Source organism: Pleurodeles waltl, chromosome 9 (genome assembly GCF_031143425.1).
Source record: "Pleurodeles waltl isolate 20211129_DDA chromosome 9, aPleWal1.hap1.20221129, whole genome shotgun sequence".
Lineage (NCBI taxonomy): Eukaryota > Metazoa > Chordata > Amphibia > Caudata > Salamandridae > Pleurodeles > Pleurodeles waltl.
In genome coordinates, this window is record NC_090448.1 from 372621092 (window position 1) to 372641511 (window position 20420).

The 20420-nt window shown below is 44.8% G+C and overlaps 1 protein-coding gene across 1 annotated transcript in view; it reads left to right on the forward strand.

Annotated features, from left to right (window-relative positions):
• Window positions 1-7024: 7024 nt before the first annotated feature.
• TIMM50 (translocase of inner mitochondrial membrane 50) overlaps window positions 7025-20420 on the forward strand; it is a 248473-nt gene continuing 235077 nt past the window's right edge. Inside the window, exon 1 of the mRNA XM_069206953.1 lies at window positions 7025-7203. Within this exon, the coding sequence (XP_069063054.1) occupies window positions 7057-7203 (147 nt within the window). The 5' untranslated portion in view covers window positions 7025-7056. The remainder of the gene's footprint in view (window positions 7204-20420) is intronic.

The window sequence follows — 20420 nt, forward strand, 5'->3', positions numbered from 1 at the left end:
CTGGACAAACTTCCCATTTTTGTATGTGAATCCCATAGCAGGATGGCATCGCAGGTGGCCAGGCAAGCTGAAGGTGGACTGAAAGAGCTTCACGAGAAAATCTGGGGGAGTGAGGTACCTTAGCTATGCAGGATTTCTAACCCAGCACAATATACTAAACTTTTTTTTAAGGGCAGGGTGGAGCAAAAACACACTGGAGTGGTGCCACAGTTGAGCTTTATTCTGAAACCGTTATACTATAGGACAGGTGCTTTAGAGAATGCTCTATGTTGATCTCAGTATGTAACAATCTGTGAGCTAAACAGGCTATACAACCTGTTTATCAAAGCAAAAATGGACAACACAACTCTATTTTTTTCCAGACTCAGCTCGTACTTGGGCTTTTGGAGACCTTGCTTGGGTCTTCCCATGAATTCTTCAGCTAACGCCCACCTCTTCTGGGGAGTAGTCTTTTAACCACATTTATTTCTGCTAATATTAATGTTCATTTTTGCTTACGACTGTACCCCTGTCTAATAGATCTACCACAATAAATCCACGCCTGCCGTGGGGTCTGTGAACAAAGCAAATATCATCCTCATTTTATTTGGAAAGTGAATCAAATATACACTTCACCCCAGAAGAAAAGAGTTTGATCAATATTTAGAAAAAGAAATGAAGGAAACCAATTCCTCATTAAATTGCATTGAACCGGGAAGATGGTTTAAGATCGAAAAGCTAAAGTAAAGCATTTTTAGGTCACAGCCTGCTAGACAGTGGAGCTGTCTGTTTTGCTAAAGACATCTTGGGGACATTCAGAAAGTTGACTTAGGAATGCATTTTGTCCATTGCTTGCCATTGGCTTTGTGGTTTGTAACACGTTTTCTTCCTTCCCATTTGCTGGCTGTATTTGTTTTAGGTTCTCCAGGTTCAGTTTGCCCCACCCAATGAGAAAGCTGTATTCACTGAATACTTCCATGAACTCCTTTTCTGTCACGGGACCTTTAAATCTTGTTCTTATCTGTCATGCTTGTTGGGCATTCAAAGACTGAGGTCAAATTTCAAGCTGTGTTTTCGTGGAAGCTGGGTTTGCTTTCTGCTGACTTTAAAGTGACAGCCTTTATAGGAAAAGATGAATGCAGCCTTTCTCCATGGAGACAGACATTCAAAAGGTATCTTTTTCTTCATCTGCGCAAAACATTTGCACATTGTTTGCAAAATTCTTCTTTGAGTCCATTTATTTTGTGAAACTGCCTTTTTAGGAACAAAGTATAAAACATAATTTCAATCTCAGCTTAACATATGGTGGTCTTGGGCAATTTACGCTGTTTATGGCCCATTTACAGGCAAGCATAGGATAAGATCTTTTCACAGAGCTGGATAAGTTTAAAGGCACTTTTCATGAAAGCTTTTGTGCTTGTTTACCGACAAAATAATTATGTATTCCGTCTGCAACTGTGCCTTTTTCAAAACATATACATTACTAGGTATAAAGGATTTCCTCCTCTTACCTTGCAGGCGCTAGGGCCATGATTTGGATGGTGCAGCAGGTGCAGTGGCGCAGGAGCCCAAAGCTCTTGAAACAGACCGCACACTGAATATTGCTATATGTTACCACTGAGCAAGCGGACACAAGTGAGGTTACCTTGCAGGCACTAAGGCCATGATTTGGATGGTGCAGCAGATGCAGTGGCGCTGGGGCCAAAAGCTCTAGGAAACCCACTGAGCATTAATTATTGCTATAGGTTACCACTAAGCAAACAGTCACAAGGGCAGCTACCTTACAAGCACTAGGGCCAAGACTTTGATGGTGCAGTGGCACGGGGCCAAAAGCTCTAGGAAATCTACAGAGTATTGATTATTACTATAGGTTACCACTAAGCAAGCAGTCACAAGCGCAGTTCCCCTGTAGGCACTAGGGGAATGATTTGGTTGATGCAGCAGATGCAGCAGCACAGGGGCCAAAAGCTCTAAGAAACCCAGAGCACAGATTATCCCAATATGTTGCCACTGAACAAGCAGTGCCAAGCTCAGTTGCCTTACAGGAACTAGGGGCCACAATTTGGATGGTACAGCAGGTGCACTGGCACAGGGCCAAAAACTCTAGAAAACCCACCAAGCACTGATTATTGCTACATGTTACCACTGAACAGTCAATCACAAGCGCAGTTACCATGCAGGCACTAGGACCCACGATTTGAATGGTGCAGCAGGTATAGTGGCACAGGGGCCAAAATCTCTAGGATACCCACTGAGCACAGATTATTGCTATATGTTACCACTAAACAAGTAGTAACAAGCGCAGTTACCTTACAGGCAGAAGGGGGCCACAATTTGAATGATGCAGCAGGTGCAGTGGCACAAGGGACAAAAGCTCTAGGAAACCGACTGAACACTGATTATTGTTATATTTTACTACTAAACAAGCAGTCAGGAGTAATTTTTTAGGTTGAGCGGAAGCGTACGACCTCTTGTATACTTTTAGTACTTTTATACTTCTTCTGTGGGCTTCCAGCTATTTCATTTGTTAGTTTCAGTGTAATTTCCAAATCTGTGCTTGCTAGTGGTAAGTCATGCCTCTTTCTCCTTCGGTCTTCTGTGTGGGAGCAGGAACCAACTATTGTATAATTACACTTTCTCCTGTTTATCTGGTCTGTAGGGGATTTGTTTTTACTTTCTTTCCTGCTCCTGTCCAGGGAAGCTTCCTTTTCATTTGCAGTACATTCTTTCTCTGAGCTTAGCTGTAAACAAGGCTATAAATCAGGCTGTTATCTTGTCCACATTTCATCTTTGTGGGCTACCTGCACTCTCTCTCAGCTGCCTGGCTCCTGCCCTTATTGGCTTGGATTCTCTTTACCAAGTATGCTTGCCTGTGTGCTGAGAGCAAAGGCGGAGGATCGCTTGTAATTGCTTAAAGCCTAGGTACCCAGCTCTTCCAGGGCTCTGCAATCCTTAGAGACAGTGCCCACTTCTGCTAGGTACTGGGATCCCACTCCCAGCTCCATCAGTGCACCTCTGTTCACACACTCCAAGCCATGCAAGTGCCAGGAACCCCACACATGCTGTCTGCCAGAGCACCTCAGTTCTCGCACTCAGTACACTCTGCTGCTCTAGTACTGGAACTTGGTGCGCAGCTCCATCAGTGCACCGCAGTTCACACACTACAAGCCCTCAGCTGTGCGAGTGCCAGGAACCCCACACACACTGTCTGCCAGAGCACCTCAGTTCTTACAGTTAGTACACACTTCTGCTCCAGTACTGGGAACTCTGGTGCAGCTCCATCAGTGTACTGCAGTCAACACACTACAAGCCCTCAGCCGTGCCATTGCCAGGAGCCCCTACACACGCTGTCTGCCAGAGCATCTGAGTTCTTGCAGTCAGTACACTCTGCTGCTCCTGAACCGGGACCTCAGACGCAGCTCCATCAGGGGCCACAGTTCACACACTCCAAGCCCTCAGCTGTGCCAGTGAGAGAAACCCCACACACGCTGTCTGCCAGAGCACCTCAGTTCTTACAGTCAGGACACACTGCTGTTCTAGTACTGGGACCTCGGGCTCAGCTCCCTCAGTGCACCTCAGTTCACACACTCTAAGCCCCTTAGCTGTGCCAGAACCCCACACACGCCATCTGCCAGAGCACCTCAGTTATTACAGTCAGTACACCCCATTATTCCAATACCGGTAATTACATAGTGCTTCGATTTCTCATTCCTCACCTGCTGCCTTTCTATTATTCCAGCACTGGGCCGGGACACACCTCTAAATATACCACCAATCCTGATCTGAAGCGCCCCAATATTGTTGTATTGGGGTTCACACACGACTCTAATAGTGTACCTCCTGCTGTCTGCAGTGCCCCCTGCTGTTCCACGCTCTAACTTCTGTTTGAGGACATGGGGAGCCAATTAAATCTATTCTTAGCTGCCATCTTTATTTGAGAGGGTCTGTTTCACCTGTCTCACTCCGTTCTTTCCTTTACTCTGTTTACTCTCAATATTTTCTTTCTCCCCCACTTTTCTCTTGACAGCTTTTAAAATCCACATGTTAATAGTTTTGCTCTTTTTTTCAACTGTTTATTTCTACTCCTCTCCCTTTTTTATTTCCCTCTTGCTCTTGCTACTTCCTCTTTCAAACTCGCAAAAACTTGGTTATTTTTGTTCCTTGTTTTGTTCCTCCCTTTTTTCTTCATCAGGTGTTCATTCTTTCACTATTTTTCTCTTCCCTTCATTCTTACTTTGTCTTTCTTATATGCTCTTTCCTTTGACTCTGTATGCGTCCTTTCACTTTTTTTTAGATCTTTCTTCCTTCCTTCCTTTGGTGTTTTTCTTATCTTTAGCAGTCAATTCACGTTTTACTATAAATCCCTTTTTTTCCCATCCGTATGTGGAAGCCACAAGTTACTTGTCGGGACCTGATGTGTCAAAGTAGTTTTCCCATTCTCTGTCTGTGGGAAATGTGTCACTACTTACATGCACTGGTTCTTTCGCTGCTTGTTTCTCTCATCATCACTTTTTTTTCTAATGTGCATTTTTCTCTTTCTTTTCACACGTCTTTCATTATTTTTTACTTGTTATCTTTCATTCGCTAGCTTCCTTCCCTTTTTTCTTTTGTCTCACTTGTTTGCTTTATTTCTTCTCTTAGTTGCGTTTTCATTTTCTCGTTTTCTGTCCCTTCTTTATTTTATTTCTTTGCGACCACTTCTCTTTCTTCCTTTTGTCTGTTGTATTCCTTTTACTTCTCTTTTTCTGCCCCATCTGCTTTCTCTCCAGAGGCCTAGTTATCAATGGAGCAACAGGTGCAGTGGCTCCGGGGCCCAGAGACCTATGGACCTCACTCAACTCTAATTACTGCTGTATTTTCCTACTGAAATTGCAGTGAACCATTTTCTTTTCTTACTTCAGGGCCCATGACACCGTTTCCACGCCACTTGTCGTCTCCATCTTCACTCTCAACTCCCTCTCTCCTTTCACCCTCCAATCCATCCGAAATTTTATTTGTGTTATGGTGTTTTGAGCATTACACTCTAATGCCAAAAGTTTTTCTGATAAAGGTTTATATGATAATTGTATATGTTTTAAGATAGAGGAAGAATGTAAATGGAAGTGCTTTAGTTAAATGCTGGGCTACTGGAATTATATGGCAGGAAAAGACAAAATTATGAGGTAGGTTTGACCAATTTATGTGGCAAGAAAAGTCCAGTTATGAACTTACAATGCCAATTGCTCTAACACAAGAAAATGCGAGACCTATTGCATTGCAAATGCTTGTTGATTCTTTTGTAACCACTGCACCCAAAGTAACACATAGCCTAAGTATACCTGCCTACTCACACTGTACCACCGTGTGACAGACGATATTGGCTCCCATCACACCGTCATCCGGTGAGGATCCTATCACACCGTCACCTGTGAGGAGCCAATATCACACGGTAGCAGGGAAAATGAGGTAAAAACCACTGGGTTTTCAGTTCGTTTTTTGGAGGATTTTAACTGCTGATGTCCATTAACGTGTGAAAACACCCCAGGACATCAGCAACAGCCTCTGCAAGCATTTTTTTGTTTTGTTCAGAGGACTGGGTTTGGGGCCAGGGTGGTGGCAAAAGTGCTTCTAGGTGCTTCTTGGCACTAGGCCACGTCCCCTCCAAGACCCCACCTACTCCTCACACTGTGATATTTAACTGAAGTTGGTAGGTCTGCCTAAAGCATCACTGTAACAAAAGGTATAACCTATTGGACTTTTCTGTCATGTTACATTCAGCGCAATTATATGGCACATTTTGAAAGCTTTTCTATGGTCCTAAAATGCTTCTGAATCCGGACACAGTAAAATCCTTGGCAAGGGCATTCTCCATTCCATTAGCACTTCAGCCCTTGTAAACACTATAGAAATACTTCTAAATTACCATATGGCATTCCATACCAAGCTTTGGCAAAGCCAATAGGTCTCGCCTATGCGAGATCTATTGGCTTTGACAATGTCTTTTTAGCCATATTATATAGCAGTGTTAGCTTCAGTGCAGCATAATTGAAATAAAATAGTGGTTCCCAACCTGTGGGCCGGGGACCCCTTGGGGTCTGCGAAGACTCCTCAGGGGGTCTGTGACTGCTCAGAAAATGTAATAATATTAGGTTCCAACTATCAATAATGACTCAATGGGGGTCCCCGGATTCCAATAATGAATCAGTGGGGATCCCCGGCCTCCAGTACTGATAAAATGGGGGTCCACAGAAGTCAAAAGGTTGGGAACCACTGTCGTACAGCTTTCTTAGATTACTTTCAGCCATTTGGAACATGGCTAAAAAACATTAGCAAAAGCAGTAAAGCTAACATACGCAAGAACGATTGGCTTTGCCAACGCATGTTCATATAAGACATTATGGAGAATTCAGAGCAATGTTGTGACTCGTGGGTTACACTGTGTGTGGTGGTGGTGGGCTTATGTGACAGGCGGAGAAGCAGTAAAATAGGCTACTCGCAATTCAGTTCAGCATAGGCTGTCGTTCATAGTGATGCTCATACGATTCCGTCCTTAGCACAGGACTCCGATCCTTGCCACTCCAGCGAAAAGCTGCTCAAACACGTGTGCCCTTGGCAAGTTTGATGTCCTTTCTCGGTTTCCATACTGATGCACAAATTTCCCTTCAACTCCTCCTATAGGATTGTCGGACATTAATAGAAGGTCAGATGAGATCGTTGGTGTAGAGAGAGAGAAAGGAGGGCTTTAGAAGTACGTGTGATCGTCTGCCTCACATAGATCTCTGGGTACCCCAGCTTTAGAAGGCACGGATGGATGACAACAAGAAACCCGGTTGTTTCTGTCACTTGCAACATGGCCGCCTGGCTGTGACCTTAATGACAAGGAAGACGAAGCTGATGCACCAATCATAGGCTAGGGTCATAGAAAACAGGCACGATATTTTTCGAACGCTACCGTTGATTGGGTGATAGAACATGAGTCCCTCCCTGACCCAGTGTGATTGGCAGTTATGTACTTTTTCCCTTATAGTCGTTTCTGATTCGTTATTTTTTTTTCCGGTCTCGTCCAATGACATTGCCCTGTGAACTGACTCGTAAAAGATGGCGGCTACTATGCTGCCCGGTCGCTTGCTGTTGCGTGGGCTCGTGGGTGGGTGGCATAGAGGTTTGAGCGCAACCACCACAGGAGGGACCACGGGTGCTGCAGGACTCACTGAGGCTATCCTGCGTGAGAAGAACCAACAACAGGTAATCTGCTAGGGGCACGCATTGACTGGGAAAAGGGAACGAGGTGACAGCTTGAAGCAATCAGGCCGGCCACTGTGTGGGGATGTAATTGGGAGATAATCAGACAGGAGGAAAATCTCAGATGAAGATAAGAGTAGAAATGGTCCAGGAAAGTCTGCTGAGGGACTAATGACATCCCAAGTCTGTAGTAGTCTTTAGGGGAAGGGGGCAGGGAGGGGTTGAGAAAGAGTTTATGCATCTGCATCATACTGGTGGAGGACAGTTGAAGGAGAAAGTGGCACAAGTGCGTATTGCTTGTATTGAATAATGGGTATGAGTAAATTCACATTAAGTCGCTTGATGAATGAAGTAGTGCGGTTCAATTAAAAGTGGATTTTACATTATTTTTCGAGAAAGCAAAGAGGTTGGTCTCGTAGCGAATAGTCATGGAAAATATATGTCAAATTGGAACGTTGGACATGAAGGCATCCGCTCCTTCTCCTGTTTTGAAGATCTAGATCGGGTGTACGGAGGGCTCAATTAAGGCGTGCAGTGCTTTATTTTGTTCTTGACCATCTAGATACAGTTGATGTGTTTTTATAGTCTAATGGTGAGTGTCTTGCACTCGTGAAAGAAGCTGACAGATCCCTTTACTACTGAGTGATTCATAATGGATGCGGATGAAATTATCGACAGACAGACAAGCCTGTCACCTAAAATAACGTCTGAATTAAGCAAGGATGCGCCCTGTTTTTTATGTGTTTACTTATCTAATTTACCAGTGTTTCTGAGCAAAAATAGTACATTTCTATCAAAAGTAGGTTCACAACCCATTCCAGGCCTAAAGAGATGACTTAGTACTACTCTACACCAAACCTATTGGTCTGCAGAGCCTATTAACTAAGGTGGCCACCACAGCGACAGATCAAGCTATTCTCAAAAGGTCATCAACAGCTGGAGCATCAACAAAATGAAAGTCTATAAAATAAATCAGTAAAACTATTAGGCATGGTGATCTATAGCTGATTACAGGGGCGCAACTAGGTCCAGACTTAAGGGGCTCACATTTTGAATTGTAGGGGGCGGAGTGATCTTCAGAGCCCGTGTCAAAATTGCTCATTGGGGTCAGCAATTTAATATTGTTTAATATTGCATTTTAATGCATATTGGGGAAGCAGAACTGGCAGGATGTAGAATGTTGTGTTCTATTTTCTGGGACATTCAATAGCAAATGAAATATTCTAAAACACACCGAGCTCTTTAGAGTGAATCTTAGCATAATTAGGTGTTTGTTTAGTAAATGCACTTTCATACTGTTTTTACAAGCATGCTATGTTTCTTTCCCTCCATATTCACAAGATAGGATGTCAAACCCCGAGACAATTGTCTTTCTGTCATGGACAGGATGCCTCATGTTCAGGCACTATTCGCACACTGGAATGTGAAGCTGCAATCCTTGGTAGTGCACAGTAACCCAGGTTTCCAACTCCTTAAATATTCCTGGTTTAGACACTCCCATGGTCTAAAATGCAACACACATTTAAAAAGATTTTGGCAGGCCACCAAACCCAATCAGAAAGTGTAAGTCCATCATAACAATGCACGTTAGAAGGAGCAGAATATAAAATAGTGGCACCATTTGTGAAAATATCACCCATTGTTCTGCTACTCTTTCCTTTTGCCTATGACATCCTCAAAGCTGACATTTCTAGCCATCATGATCTCTGTCCTCCCAGCAGCATCTCTCTCTCTCCCCCTCTGTAGTACCTCTTTAGCTGTGGGCACAGCAAAATGTCTCTGGTAGGATCATGATGGGTCCTACTGAAGACAATTCATAGGAAATGGACAGTCTCCAGCCTCTGAGTGGCTTTCGCTGCTTGCCCTGGTACTCAGAGCACCAAGTTCTAAATCTGCCAGCTCTCACACAAATGTACATTACTGCTCCTTTTCCTTTTCTCCCTGCTTGTTAGTGGTTAGAGATGTAAGGCAATGTATCTATGAACCAGTGTTTCTTTCATCTGAGGAAGACCACTCCATCTGCAAGTCTCGTTAGTGTTTCTCCTCATTTCCTCTCTTCTCGTCCCTCTTTTCTGTTTCTCTTGCCCTCTGTTGCCAGTGCTTTGCAGTTCCCTTTTGTTAATTACAGAATTATACAAATAAGCAACATCATAATTTAGGACAGCCAACCGCCACAATCCCTCTGCATTGACATTCTAAACTATTGCTTTAAAGCAATACTAGGCTATGTTCACTCACTCTTGGTATTACAAAGTCGCTCTCGCGCTCTCTCTCTCTCTCTCTCTCTTTCTCTCTCTCTCTCTCTCTTTCTATGAGTCTTTCCCTCTCTCTCTCTGTCTCTTTCACTAATTGATCAATCGGTCTCTCTTGCCCGCCCATAGTGGAGTGTGAACATCAGCAAGATGCATAAATACTGTTGCTTCGTAAAAGAAATTGAGAAGGAATATGAATTTTTCACCAAACAGCCCTTTATCTTCCACACCTGTCAACCACATAGTACATCGGCCCCTATATCCTACACCACTCAGTATTTACTCCTCTGCCCCACATCGTACACTCAAATAGTACTTCCTTGTCCCTTACCCATCTTTCTTCACAATTCCCTCACTAGTCTATCTTCAGGCCTTACCTTTACACAACCAGTATTTAATCTGTGCTTGTGCCTGTACGGAGGACCATCACTACGGTTCTCTGACGGAGACTTACTTTTCATCACCAACAGTTAACTTAAAGCAAGAGACACCAAGGCAGAAAATGGAGAGTGAGCAAAAGATAGGAAAACAGTCACAAAAGGAGGAAGCAGGAATAAAAAACCTGTAAGAGTGAATTAAATAGACAGGATGGCGGAAGGAGGAGGCACAAGGCAGAATCATATAATCAAAACAAAAGATGGAAGGGACCCCCATGTAGTATTAACTGCAAATAGTGTGAAACCCCTTGCAGGCACTTCCTAATTAAAATAAAGTAGACGGGGTTCTGAGGCCATAAATTAAGGTTGCAAACAAACCTTGTACATCGGATCCCTTTACCCAAAAAAATTTACTCTGTGACCTTGCAGACATGAAGCAACGTGATTATTTATAAGTCGTGAAAAATGTGTTCTGTAGAGAACAATCATTAAACTTCTGTCACTCTACTCTCACTTTGGAGCCCTCCATAATTGTTGAACAGACTTCCTGTTGAGGAGGAGTCCGAGTTATTTTCGTGTCAAGGTGAATGTTGAGAAATTAAATCTGCCTACTGGGCTACGTCTTCAACAGTTGGTTTTGACAGGAAGCCAGCGTTATCACTTCATGTACTGATGGATGCTGGAAAATGTTCTGATGCTTGATTCAATGCTTGCATTATGTTGAAGTATGTGGTTTTCAATGTCACCTGGTTTCTTAGCGCCCTGCTTAGCTCTTGATTGTGTTTGTGTTTTCTAGGTAAAAAAAAAAACAGGCTAGTAAGCTAAAGGTTTCTGGTTGAGGTTGACTTTATTGGCACCCTAAATGTACTTTGATGTTCACAAGCCTGTTTCTTCCATTGGGGAGGTGCTATTGAAGTGATCTGGAAGGGGGTGGTATGAAGATCCAGAAATGGTCCTTAGTTGGGGGAGTAAAACTTGAAAGGTCAATTACTCAGGTGATAGTGAAATATTCCTTAATTGTTGCAGGTAAGCGGACTAGGCAGTGACTAATCCCAGAGCTGGTTGCCTACAAATATCAGTCGTTGTTCCTGTTTGATCACTGGATCTTGCGCCTATTCTGTTGCTTTGGGGCATCATCTTCAGTGCTTGGAGCAGTATGTGCAACATTAAGTTGGAACTAGCCACTGGCTCGAGTTTGTGGAATACTTAGGGCAATCTATATGGAAGAAATCTTACCAGGTTCTTCAGAGACACAGAGTAGCTTAACAATATGCTGCTCCAAAAATGTATATGTAAATCTATGCAAGTCCTGGTATAGTGTAACTCCTCTGAGTACTGGACAAAGGGTCCAGTATTTATTTGGTTATTGGAACGCTGAACTGGAGTCCCCCCACCTTCACAACACACACCCATCCACTTTATGTGCTTATGTGTCTCCACACGTGTAGCTTGCTAGCAGAAATGGCAGGTGGGCGTTAGTGGTATATTCCATCAAGAGGCTATTGCACATGGATGGAAATCATAGTACTCTTAATTGCTTTAGTATTGTTTCTGAACAAAATGCTTTAGTGTTGTTAGTAAAGAGTAACGCCTTGCCTGCCCTGCCACTGAATCAAGATTCTGAACTTTTTGTGAAGGAGTAACATAGACCAAGAGTACCGGAATAGCTAGGTGGGTCATTTTGCATGTTTTCACTTTGTTACTGTAGTAACTTTTATATATTCTGGTTGATGGTGACATAGGAAATGAGGGAAGGCTGTGCATGTGTGGAATAGTGAGGAAGGCATGGGGACTCTTATGCCTTTGCTGTTTCCACAAACACCTAATTGTTAGGTCTTGCCTAGTCAGCACATGCGCGCTGTCTCTTCGAGACATGCCATATATACAATATGGGCTTCAAGCCCCGCCCATCTTTTTAATTGGTTCCTCCTATTTTTGTTTGTAATGCCGACTTTTGTTTGGTGAATACGTTGAGTTGTCTCTCCTTTTGGACTTTTGTAGGCTCCCATGATGACAGCCCTTGTTACATGTGCTCTTACTCCAGGTTATTTAGGATGCTTTGAGAGCACTCTTTTTTTTTTTTTTTTTTTTTTTTGTGGTCTGCTTCTGCTCACGTTAGGTGTTCATGTTTTGTTTATTACGCATGCCGACTTGATAAAAGTTCGGGGCCGCTTCATTTGCCATGCCTGATTTTTATTTTATTTTTTAATTTTATTTTTTTTCACAGCTCCCCAGCTCTCTTGTTCTGTTTTTTATGTGAAGCCGTGGTGCGCGTCTGCTTTATTTGCCGCACCTCCACGGGCTTCTTTAGGACTAGTTTATAACAGCTGCAAATGCTCACTCCCTCTCCTCTGTGGATAATTTTTTTTTTTTTGTGTTCCTTGGCTTGTTTGCTGTTTCCTCACTGCTGGTTTCCCGCCAGTGCTGAGCCGCACTCCCAGTGCAAATCCCGTGTGCTGCCACAGCTAGCCAGAGTGCAGCAGCCACCATGTTCCAACAAAGCACTATCTTCAACTTTTTCTCCAAGTCACCAACATTGTCACAAACAAGTAAAGAGGCCAGGGGTGGCTGAGAGCAAAGGTGATGTGGGAGGAAAGGCAGTGCGTCCTTCCACACCCAGGTAAGCGCGCCTTCCTGCAACACCACGCACCATTTCTCTGGGCATTCCGCCTCCGGCTGTAGCCGCACAAAAGAGTGCTGTTTCTGTTAAACAGACTCTTGTTTGATTTGTTAAAACACATTTCTCTCTGTTGTGCACCGGCATATGTAGCATTTCTCTGTTGATTTTTTTTATTTGGCAGTAGTAAATCAAGACCCTCTCCTTTAATAAAATGTGTTCATTACAAGCCATTGTGTGTTTTCCCTTTAACTAAATTGCAACTGCAATCATTTCTGTTGTCTTCTGCTCGAAGTTGAATTTATTCGTTTGCAGCTTGCATTTCTCTGTGTTGCTGTGTACTTACACATGCATGGAGCATCAAATATAGCCTTCACTACAAAAGTAGGGGGATTGTTGTAAATTTAGTCGGCTGTCACCAATAGGGGAGTAGTGTGTAGATGGATGAATGCTCTTGAGAGAGCGCCTTGAGAATAGGCTATGATAAAGAAAACACGTTCCTTCTATCCCTGTTCTCCATACGCTGCATCAAACATAATAGTCTTTTATGTATTGCCAGGTTTCAGGAGGCCACACACCTTTCTTATTTTCTGCACGGCCTCTACACTCCTTTGCTGTTCTCCCCACCCCTCCTGCTGCTCCCCACTCAGATGGTGACTGCCCCTTCCTGCTTGGTAGCTCCACCATCCTAAAGCATCACATTGCATACTTGCTTTCTGTGTTGCATTCTCCCGGCCTGGGGTTTTGTTTGTTCAAACCCCTGCTCTCCAAGATCCTTTGTAGCTCTCCTTCACCGCCTGGCTGCTACCTGCTCCAGCATTGACTCTTCTTAACACCCCCCCCCCGTGAGTGCCCAGCCCCTCAGCATCACGTTGATTAAAGGATATAAATGCCCTGGATTTCTGGATCCCAAAAAAACTTGATGGTGCCAGTGCTCACACTGCAACTGTGATGTGTTTTTTTTTTTTATTTTTTAAATAACAATTTTAGTGTTCTAGTAAAGGTAGTACACGGACCTGTTTCTGTTCCGCAACCGCCACTAAGATAAAAACAGTTAATAATGGTTATTTTCGTATCTCTTTTCCCTTGTTCTGTGCTATAAGCGGTGACTTGAAAAAAGGACATCACTTATGCCAGAAGCCGGCAAGCCCCCCGTCCTCCATCTCTCTGTCTGTATCATAATATTCTGCAAATCACTTGTCTTCACTACACACCGAACGTGCTCTGACATATACCTTTCTCCCACGCCTTGCCAAATAACAGTGCAAAAACATGGGTTTCTGCTCCATTATTCAGTTATCCTCCTCGGAAACATAAAAAAAAAGAAATGAAACAGTTTATAAGTGAATGTAGCCGTCCATGCACCATCAGTATGTGTTGCCAGAGTGAACCTTTCTCAGAGGCATCATGAAGCAGATGAGCTCCAGTATACTGCAGGCTAGAAAGGTGCTTCATGGGCTGGAGAAAACAGCTTTCATGTTGCTACCACAAGCGATAGTGTGCTGCATGGCTAAACACTTAAAAGGTCCCTAAGGTGAGACCTATTGGCTATGCCAATGTTTGTTTGTTTTTCTTCAAGGCAAATACTTAAAGTTGAGCCATTTCTGTAAGGCTTCTGGCCAGACCCCAGGATCAGAGTATTGCTCTTGCTGGGTGTGCAGACCTCCTGGATGTACTTACGTTGCTGTAACATCATGTACCCGAACTGGGGTGATTAGGTATTAAACTATCAGATATTAGTGTCATGACTGTCAGCACCCGTCCATATAGCCACAGATGGATAGCAATGACCCTAGTGGTGGTAAGAGCTGCCTATTTCGGTATTGGCACCACAGTTCTGTACACACTTAAGAGGAATGGCTTATTGGGCTCTCTTGGGCAGCCCACATGTGGGAATAGCTTATGAACTGCAAGATCATCAATTGGAGACATTTACTCAAACTTGGATCTTCTTCCTTGCGAAGCGAGACATCTGCTTACATGAATGCTTTGGTCAAGGGAGGCGATGACTGCGCTACGTGGAGAGGTTATCAATTAGAGATGTAGAAAATGAGGCTCAGTACTCTCCCTCCCTTTCCCTGCGTCCGACAGGTACTGACCCTACTGGGCGGGTAAAACATTAGTCCAACTTGCTTCTGGGCTTCTATATGGATAGCTGGTGGTAGCCCGATGATGCAGAACATTGTCGCTGTGGAGTGAATTAGGATGCAATCTTAATTTTTTTTAGGTCAGTCGGGCAAGCGCTCTGGCCTGTTGTAATCTATCTGTGGGCTTTTAACCAAGCCCACCGCACGCCCGTCACTATCACTCGTTTATGGGCTTGCCTTTCACAGAATCCTTTTGTTATCATTGGTAAATGCTTTACATTTGTCCCTGCTTTAGCAGTTTTGTTACTGCCTTTGCCATCAACCCTTTTACATGGTTAATTGCACTTTTGCTGATACGTTTGACTGCGATCAAACTTTTTTCCTTTTGTGTCTCTCCTTCTTGCTCATAGCGGCTGTGGCGCTTTGAATAGTCTCGCTTTCAATTTTTGTGGCAAGAAAAGTCTAGTTGGAAATTAACAGCTATAACTCAAGCAAACGCAAGACCCATTGTATTGCAAATGTTTGTTTATATTTGTGTGATCCATTGGTCTTTTGCCTCATTATCCTGAAAATGACCTCCTTTTCAACTCGTTATTAACCAGAAACCAGTACACGGGCACAGGGAATTCCTAATAAATGTTGTATCTGGACTATGTCTTCATTGGTTAGTCACTAATTCCTCTGTTTTCCTACATTTCAGCCCCCCCCAAACCCTTGTGGGCCCATTGTATCCTTTCCAGTGCCCTCACGTGCTGCAGACTGGGCTGTGTGTAGCGCGCAGAGATGGCGTTATTCGTTTCCACACTTTATTTCACCCCGGTAGATGCTTTTTTTAGATTAGGCCTCCGGGTAAAGTATTTCTCTTGAGGTTTACTTGCAGGTAGTCCTGTTAGTGGTCGAGGTTGCTTTGTGCACCTTTTGAATTGGGCTACTAACCTTTCTCAGCTCTTCAGTTATGCCAAGATATTTGGACTCTGCTTTACATTTGCTATTCTGTATCAAATGTGCTTTGAAGAGTATTTTGATCAGTGCTTTAAATGGGAAAAATAAGTGCAGGTACTTATTAAAATGTGAAAGAGGTGTGGCGAGTGGCGGGGCTGGGACAGAGCTAAAGGCAAGACAAGGTGATTCTTAATTACTTTTGTACTAGTTGCAGCAGTTACCAAAACAGTTGAGAAATGGGAAACAGGTTAACTCATTACACAAAATGAGTCATACAGTTTTGTTTTGTACTATTTGCAGCTTCTTAATTCCATACTGTTAATTGTTGTTTGACACAATACTATATATTTCAGAGCAAGGGAGTAGTCCAAGAATTAAAATAGCCCCCACTTCGCACTAAGCAAGTCATCACAACCCTCCCCAGAAGAGATCAATTGTGTCTTCCATCGATCTGTCCTTTCATCCTACCATCCACCTGCTGATATCCACCGTTTAACCTTTATGTTCTTGTAGGAAAGTGCCCTCTTTCTTGGCATGGTTATCCCCATTTTCTGCCTGTTGTCAGTATGTTTGACTGTGTCTGCTGGGTTCCTGCTAACCAGGACACCAGTAGTTTTGCTCTCTCCTCTAAATTGTACCTTTTTCTTCCCACAATTGGCATACTGCCCCCCCCCCTCCATGTAAGTCCTTAGTATATGTTACCTAGGTACCCAGGGCATTTGAGTTCCAGAGGATCCCTGTGGGCTGCAGCAGTTGTTCTGCCACCCAAAGGGAGCCCATGCAAAGGGTTTTGCAGGCCTGCCATTGCAGACTGCGTGAACCGGGTGCACCTGGTTTTACTACAGGTCACTGTAAGTCACCTCTATGTTAGGCCCTCTCAGCCCAGAGGGCAGGGCACAGGTACCTGTGTGTGAGGGCACTTCTGCACTAGCAGAGGTCACCCCACAAGAGTGCGGGGATGCCATTTTATATGTGTACCGGATATAGGTAACTATCTATGTCCAGCTACCTAATGGTAATTGAACCTGGGCATGTTTGGTATCAAACATGTCGGAATTATACCCCAATACTAATGTAAGTATTGGAAGTATGATTCCATGCACGCTGGGGCTCCTTATAGGACCCCTAAATTGCTACCACCAGTCTTACATGGTTTTCCCAGCAGCCTAGCTGCTGCCACCCCCTGAGATGGGTTTCTGCCCTCCTTCTGCTTGATCTGATCAAGCCCAGGAAGGCAGAACAAAGGATTTCCTTTGGGAGAGGGAGGTAACACCCTCTCCCTTTGGAAATAGGTGTGATTGGCGTGGGAGGGATAGCCTCCCTAAGCCACTGGTTTGCTTTGAAGGGCAGATTTGGTGTCCTCTGCATAAACCAGTCCGCACTGGTTCAGGGACTCCCAGTCCCTGCTCTGGTGCGAAACTGGACAATGGAAAGGGGAGTGACCACTCCCCTGTCCATCACGACTCCAGGGGTGGTGGCCAGAGCGCCTCCAGAGGGTCCCTGGGTTCTGCCATCTTGATTCTAAGGTTGGCAGGGAACTCTGGGAGCATCTGAGTGGCCATGCCAGGCAGGTGACATCAGAGCCCCCTCCTGATAGGTGCTTAACTGGTTAGGTGACCAATTCCCCCTTTCAGGAATTTTTAGGGTCTCTCTCTTGGGTCCTCAGATTCGGCATGCAAGATTCCAGCAAGACTACTCTGAAACCTGTACTTCGACTTCTGGCCTCCAGAACCGTGACTGGACCCTCCAGGAACCCACAAGCTGCAGATCCATGAGGAATACTATTCTGCAACATTGTATCCAGAGTTTCTGCCACCTTTGCAACAGTTTCATCACTGTGCATCCTCAGAAGACTGCAACAGTTTCATCCTTCACAAGAAGAAGAAGGAATCTCCCTTGGAGTGAAGGAGTCACTTCCCTGCAACTGCCATCAGCTACAACAAGTGACGACCGTCTGTGTGGATCCCCTCTCCTGCTGAGCTGCGTGGATCCTGCATCACGGGTGGTGGTCCGGAGTAGTCCTCTTGGTCCTCTCTGCCAGCTGTCCAACTTTGGTCGAAGTAAGCCTTTGCCTTCCCATGCAGGACAGTACCCCCGTGCACTGCATTTCTTGCAGCTGCCAAGGCTTGTTTGCATCTCCTCCAAGGGATCTTCAGGGGACATGCAGCTCCAGCCCCCAGCACTCCATCCTGCAAAGCACTGCCTCCTGAGTGGTTCTCCTGCATTGTGGGATCCACTTTTGTAGTGCTGCGTGGGCTTCTGTGACTTCTGTGTTCCCGTTCAGTGGGGACTCCTGTGGGGGCTGCCTCTGTTCCTGTGGACTCTCTGCGATGCTGAGGGTCCCCTGTGACTCTTCCCCCCCCCCCCCCCCCCCCCCCCCCCCCCTTTCCTGGGTTGAGTCCTCCTGGGCCTTGCTGGCCCCGGCAGCACCTCTTTTGCCAAGGCTTGTTGGTGGAAATCCTGCACCGGCACCCGTCTGCAATCTTCCTTCTGGCGTGGGACATCTTCTCCATCCATCTGGAACTCTTCTCCGGCTCCTGGGCTGCAGTGCTGACCTGTTCTTCAGAACCGCTGACCAACTCCTGCATCCACAGCTGGGTGGGTAGTACCTCCTACACCTCCGGGACTCCACTGTCACTCTTGGACTTGGTCCTCTCTCTCCACAGGTCTTCTTTCTTCAGGAATCCACTGCTGTTTTTTTTGCAGTCTTCTCTAGGGGTCTTTTTTCTTCTTTTTCTTCTTTTCCTCCTTTTGTGTGATTTGGGGAAAATCCAGTGTTTTACTCTTGCATTCCTGGTTGCTGGGGGGTACTTTGTTACTTTCCTTTGTGGTTCTCTAGTACTCCCAGCTTCCCTCTACACATTTTACTCACCTAGGTGGGGGTACCTTGTTCACATTCCATTTTTTTAGCATATGGTTTGTGCTCCCCCTAGGGTTACTATTGGTTGTTACTGTTTGCACAGTTTTCTAACCTTTGCTTTTGCCTATTTCTGATTGTTATTGTATATATTTAGTGGATTACTTACCTCCTAAGGATGGGTCCCCTGTCTAGCAATTTGTGGTAGTTTGTTCCAAAAATAAAGTGCCTTTATTTTTGTACAACTATTTTCTTTCATGTGTGTAAGTGCTGTGTGACTACAGTGGTATTGCATGAGCTTTGCATGTCTCCTAGAAAAGCCTTGGCTGCTCATCCACTGCTACTTCTTGAGTGTCCGGCTTCTAGACACTGCCTACACTTCACTAAGAAGTCACACACGAGGCCAGCTTCCTACAATTCTGTTGTCTATTCAGTCTTCATCCATCCTTCATTCTTTCTACATTCCGTCTGTCCACCCTTCCATATTCAAACCTATCCACCCATCCTTTCACTCATCCATCTCTTTATCGACTTTCACTCATCAATCCATCCATCCTTTAGCTCATCCATTAACTCTTTCAATCCATCCTTTCATTCCATTCTTTCACTCATCCATCATTACAACCATCCTTTCTTTCATTCATCTATATATCCACCCTTTCACTCAACCAACCATCCATTCTTTCACTTGCACACCCATCCATCCTTCACTCACTCAAATACAGACCCTCCCTTTCACATTATTTATGAACCTTTGTCATCAAGTTACAGACAAAAGTGGCTCATCAAGAAATTCACCCCCTGCTGTAGCGTCTAAAGTCTGGGTTCACGTCGCCCCTGTTCTCAAGCGTGCACACACAAAGCGCTCCATGCATTACCTTTAAAATACCTCCTGAGTGTCTCAATATTCTCCCTCTTTCTCTTGCTTTTCTCTCACAAAAAACATGCACACAAGGAGGGTGTAGGGAACTGTTTTTTCTCTCAGTATTGCCAGGTCTCCAGTACCAGTATTCTTTCCCCCTAAACTGTACAATTGGCAAAACCTTTAGCAGCCTCTGGTACCTAGGGCCTGAAGTACTAAAGAGGGTCCTTAAGGACTGCAGTACAGGTAGCACCACCCTAAGGGACCCCTCACCAAGCCTATGCCAGTCTGCAATTGCAGGCTGCGTGTCTTGGTGCAGACAAAAGTGAAAACACAACATGTTACACATCCCTGTGTGCCATGTCCCCTAACACTGCATGCATATTATGCAAGTCACCCCTGCAGCAGGCTTGACAGCCTAAAGACAGAGTGCTTTATATTACATGTGAGGACAAATCTTTAAGAGCCGATATGCCCCTATTATGTCTTGGGCAATTCTCAGACATAGTAAGAGGCCAGAGAAGCCATTTTAAATGTATGTGCTGGACACTGGTCAATAGGAGTTCCCCAGCTACTGATGCCAGTGTTGGATTTACCAATACACAAACCCAGAGGGCATCTTAGAGGTCCCCCCTGAAAACCTACCAGCCTCTGGTGTGCATGCTGACTTGTCTCTGCCAGCCTGCCCCCGGAGATACAGTTTTGGCCCCCTAGGGTGAGAGGCTTCTGCTCTCATCAGGCCCATAACAAAAGCATGTCCAGGAAGTGGGTGTAACACCCTCTCCTACAGGATGATCTGCTGATTAGCATTCCTAAGGCAGCAAGCCTCAGATGACTGCTGTGGTAACGTGCTGCCACTGGGTGGTTCTATGTCCATGGGAACTTAGTAACTATGTGATGATTTATTCATGGAGTGTAGAATACATCCTCACATAGTGCATGTAATGCCAGAGTGGCAGTTAGTCTTGGGAGTTATGTGGGGATAGGCTTGTAACTGCTGACTGGATGGGGCGTCTTGAATTGTCAACACTTAAGCAAATAAGGAAACCTTCTGCGTACCGGACCATCAGTGTATTGGATTTCTACAGCTGCCGTCTTTGAAATACGAATCTAGGCTCCCCCTCACAGAAGAGGAAGCCGACCCTCTTATCCAGAGCCCTTGGCACCTGGACAGGTGGGAAAATAAGGCTAGCACCCACCCCTAAGGTGAGCTAGGCCGAGGTGAA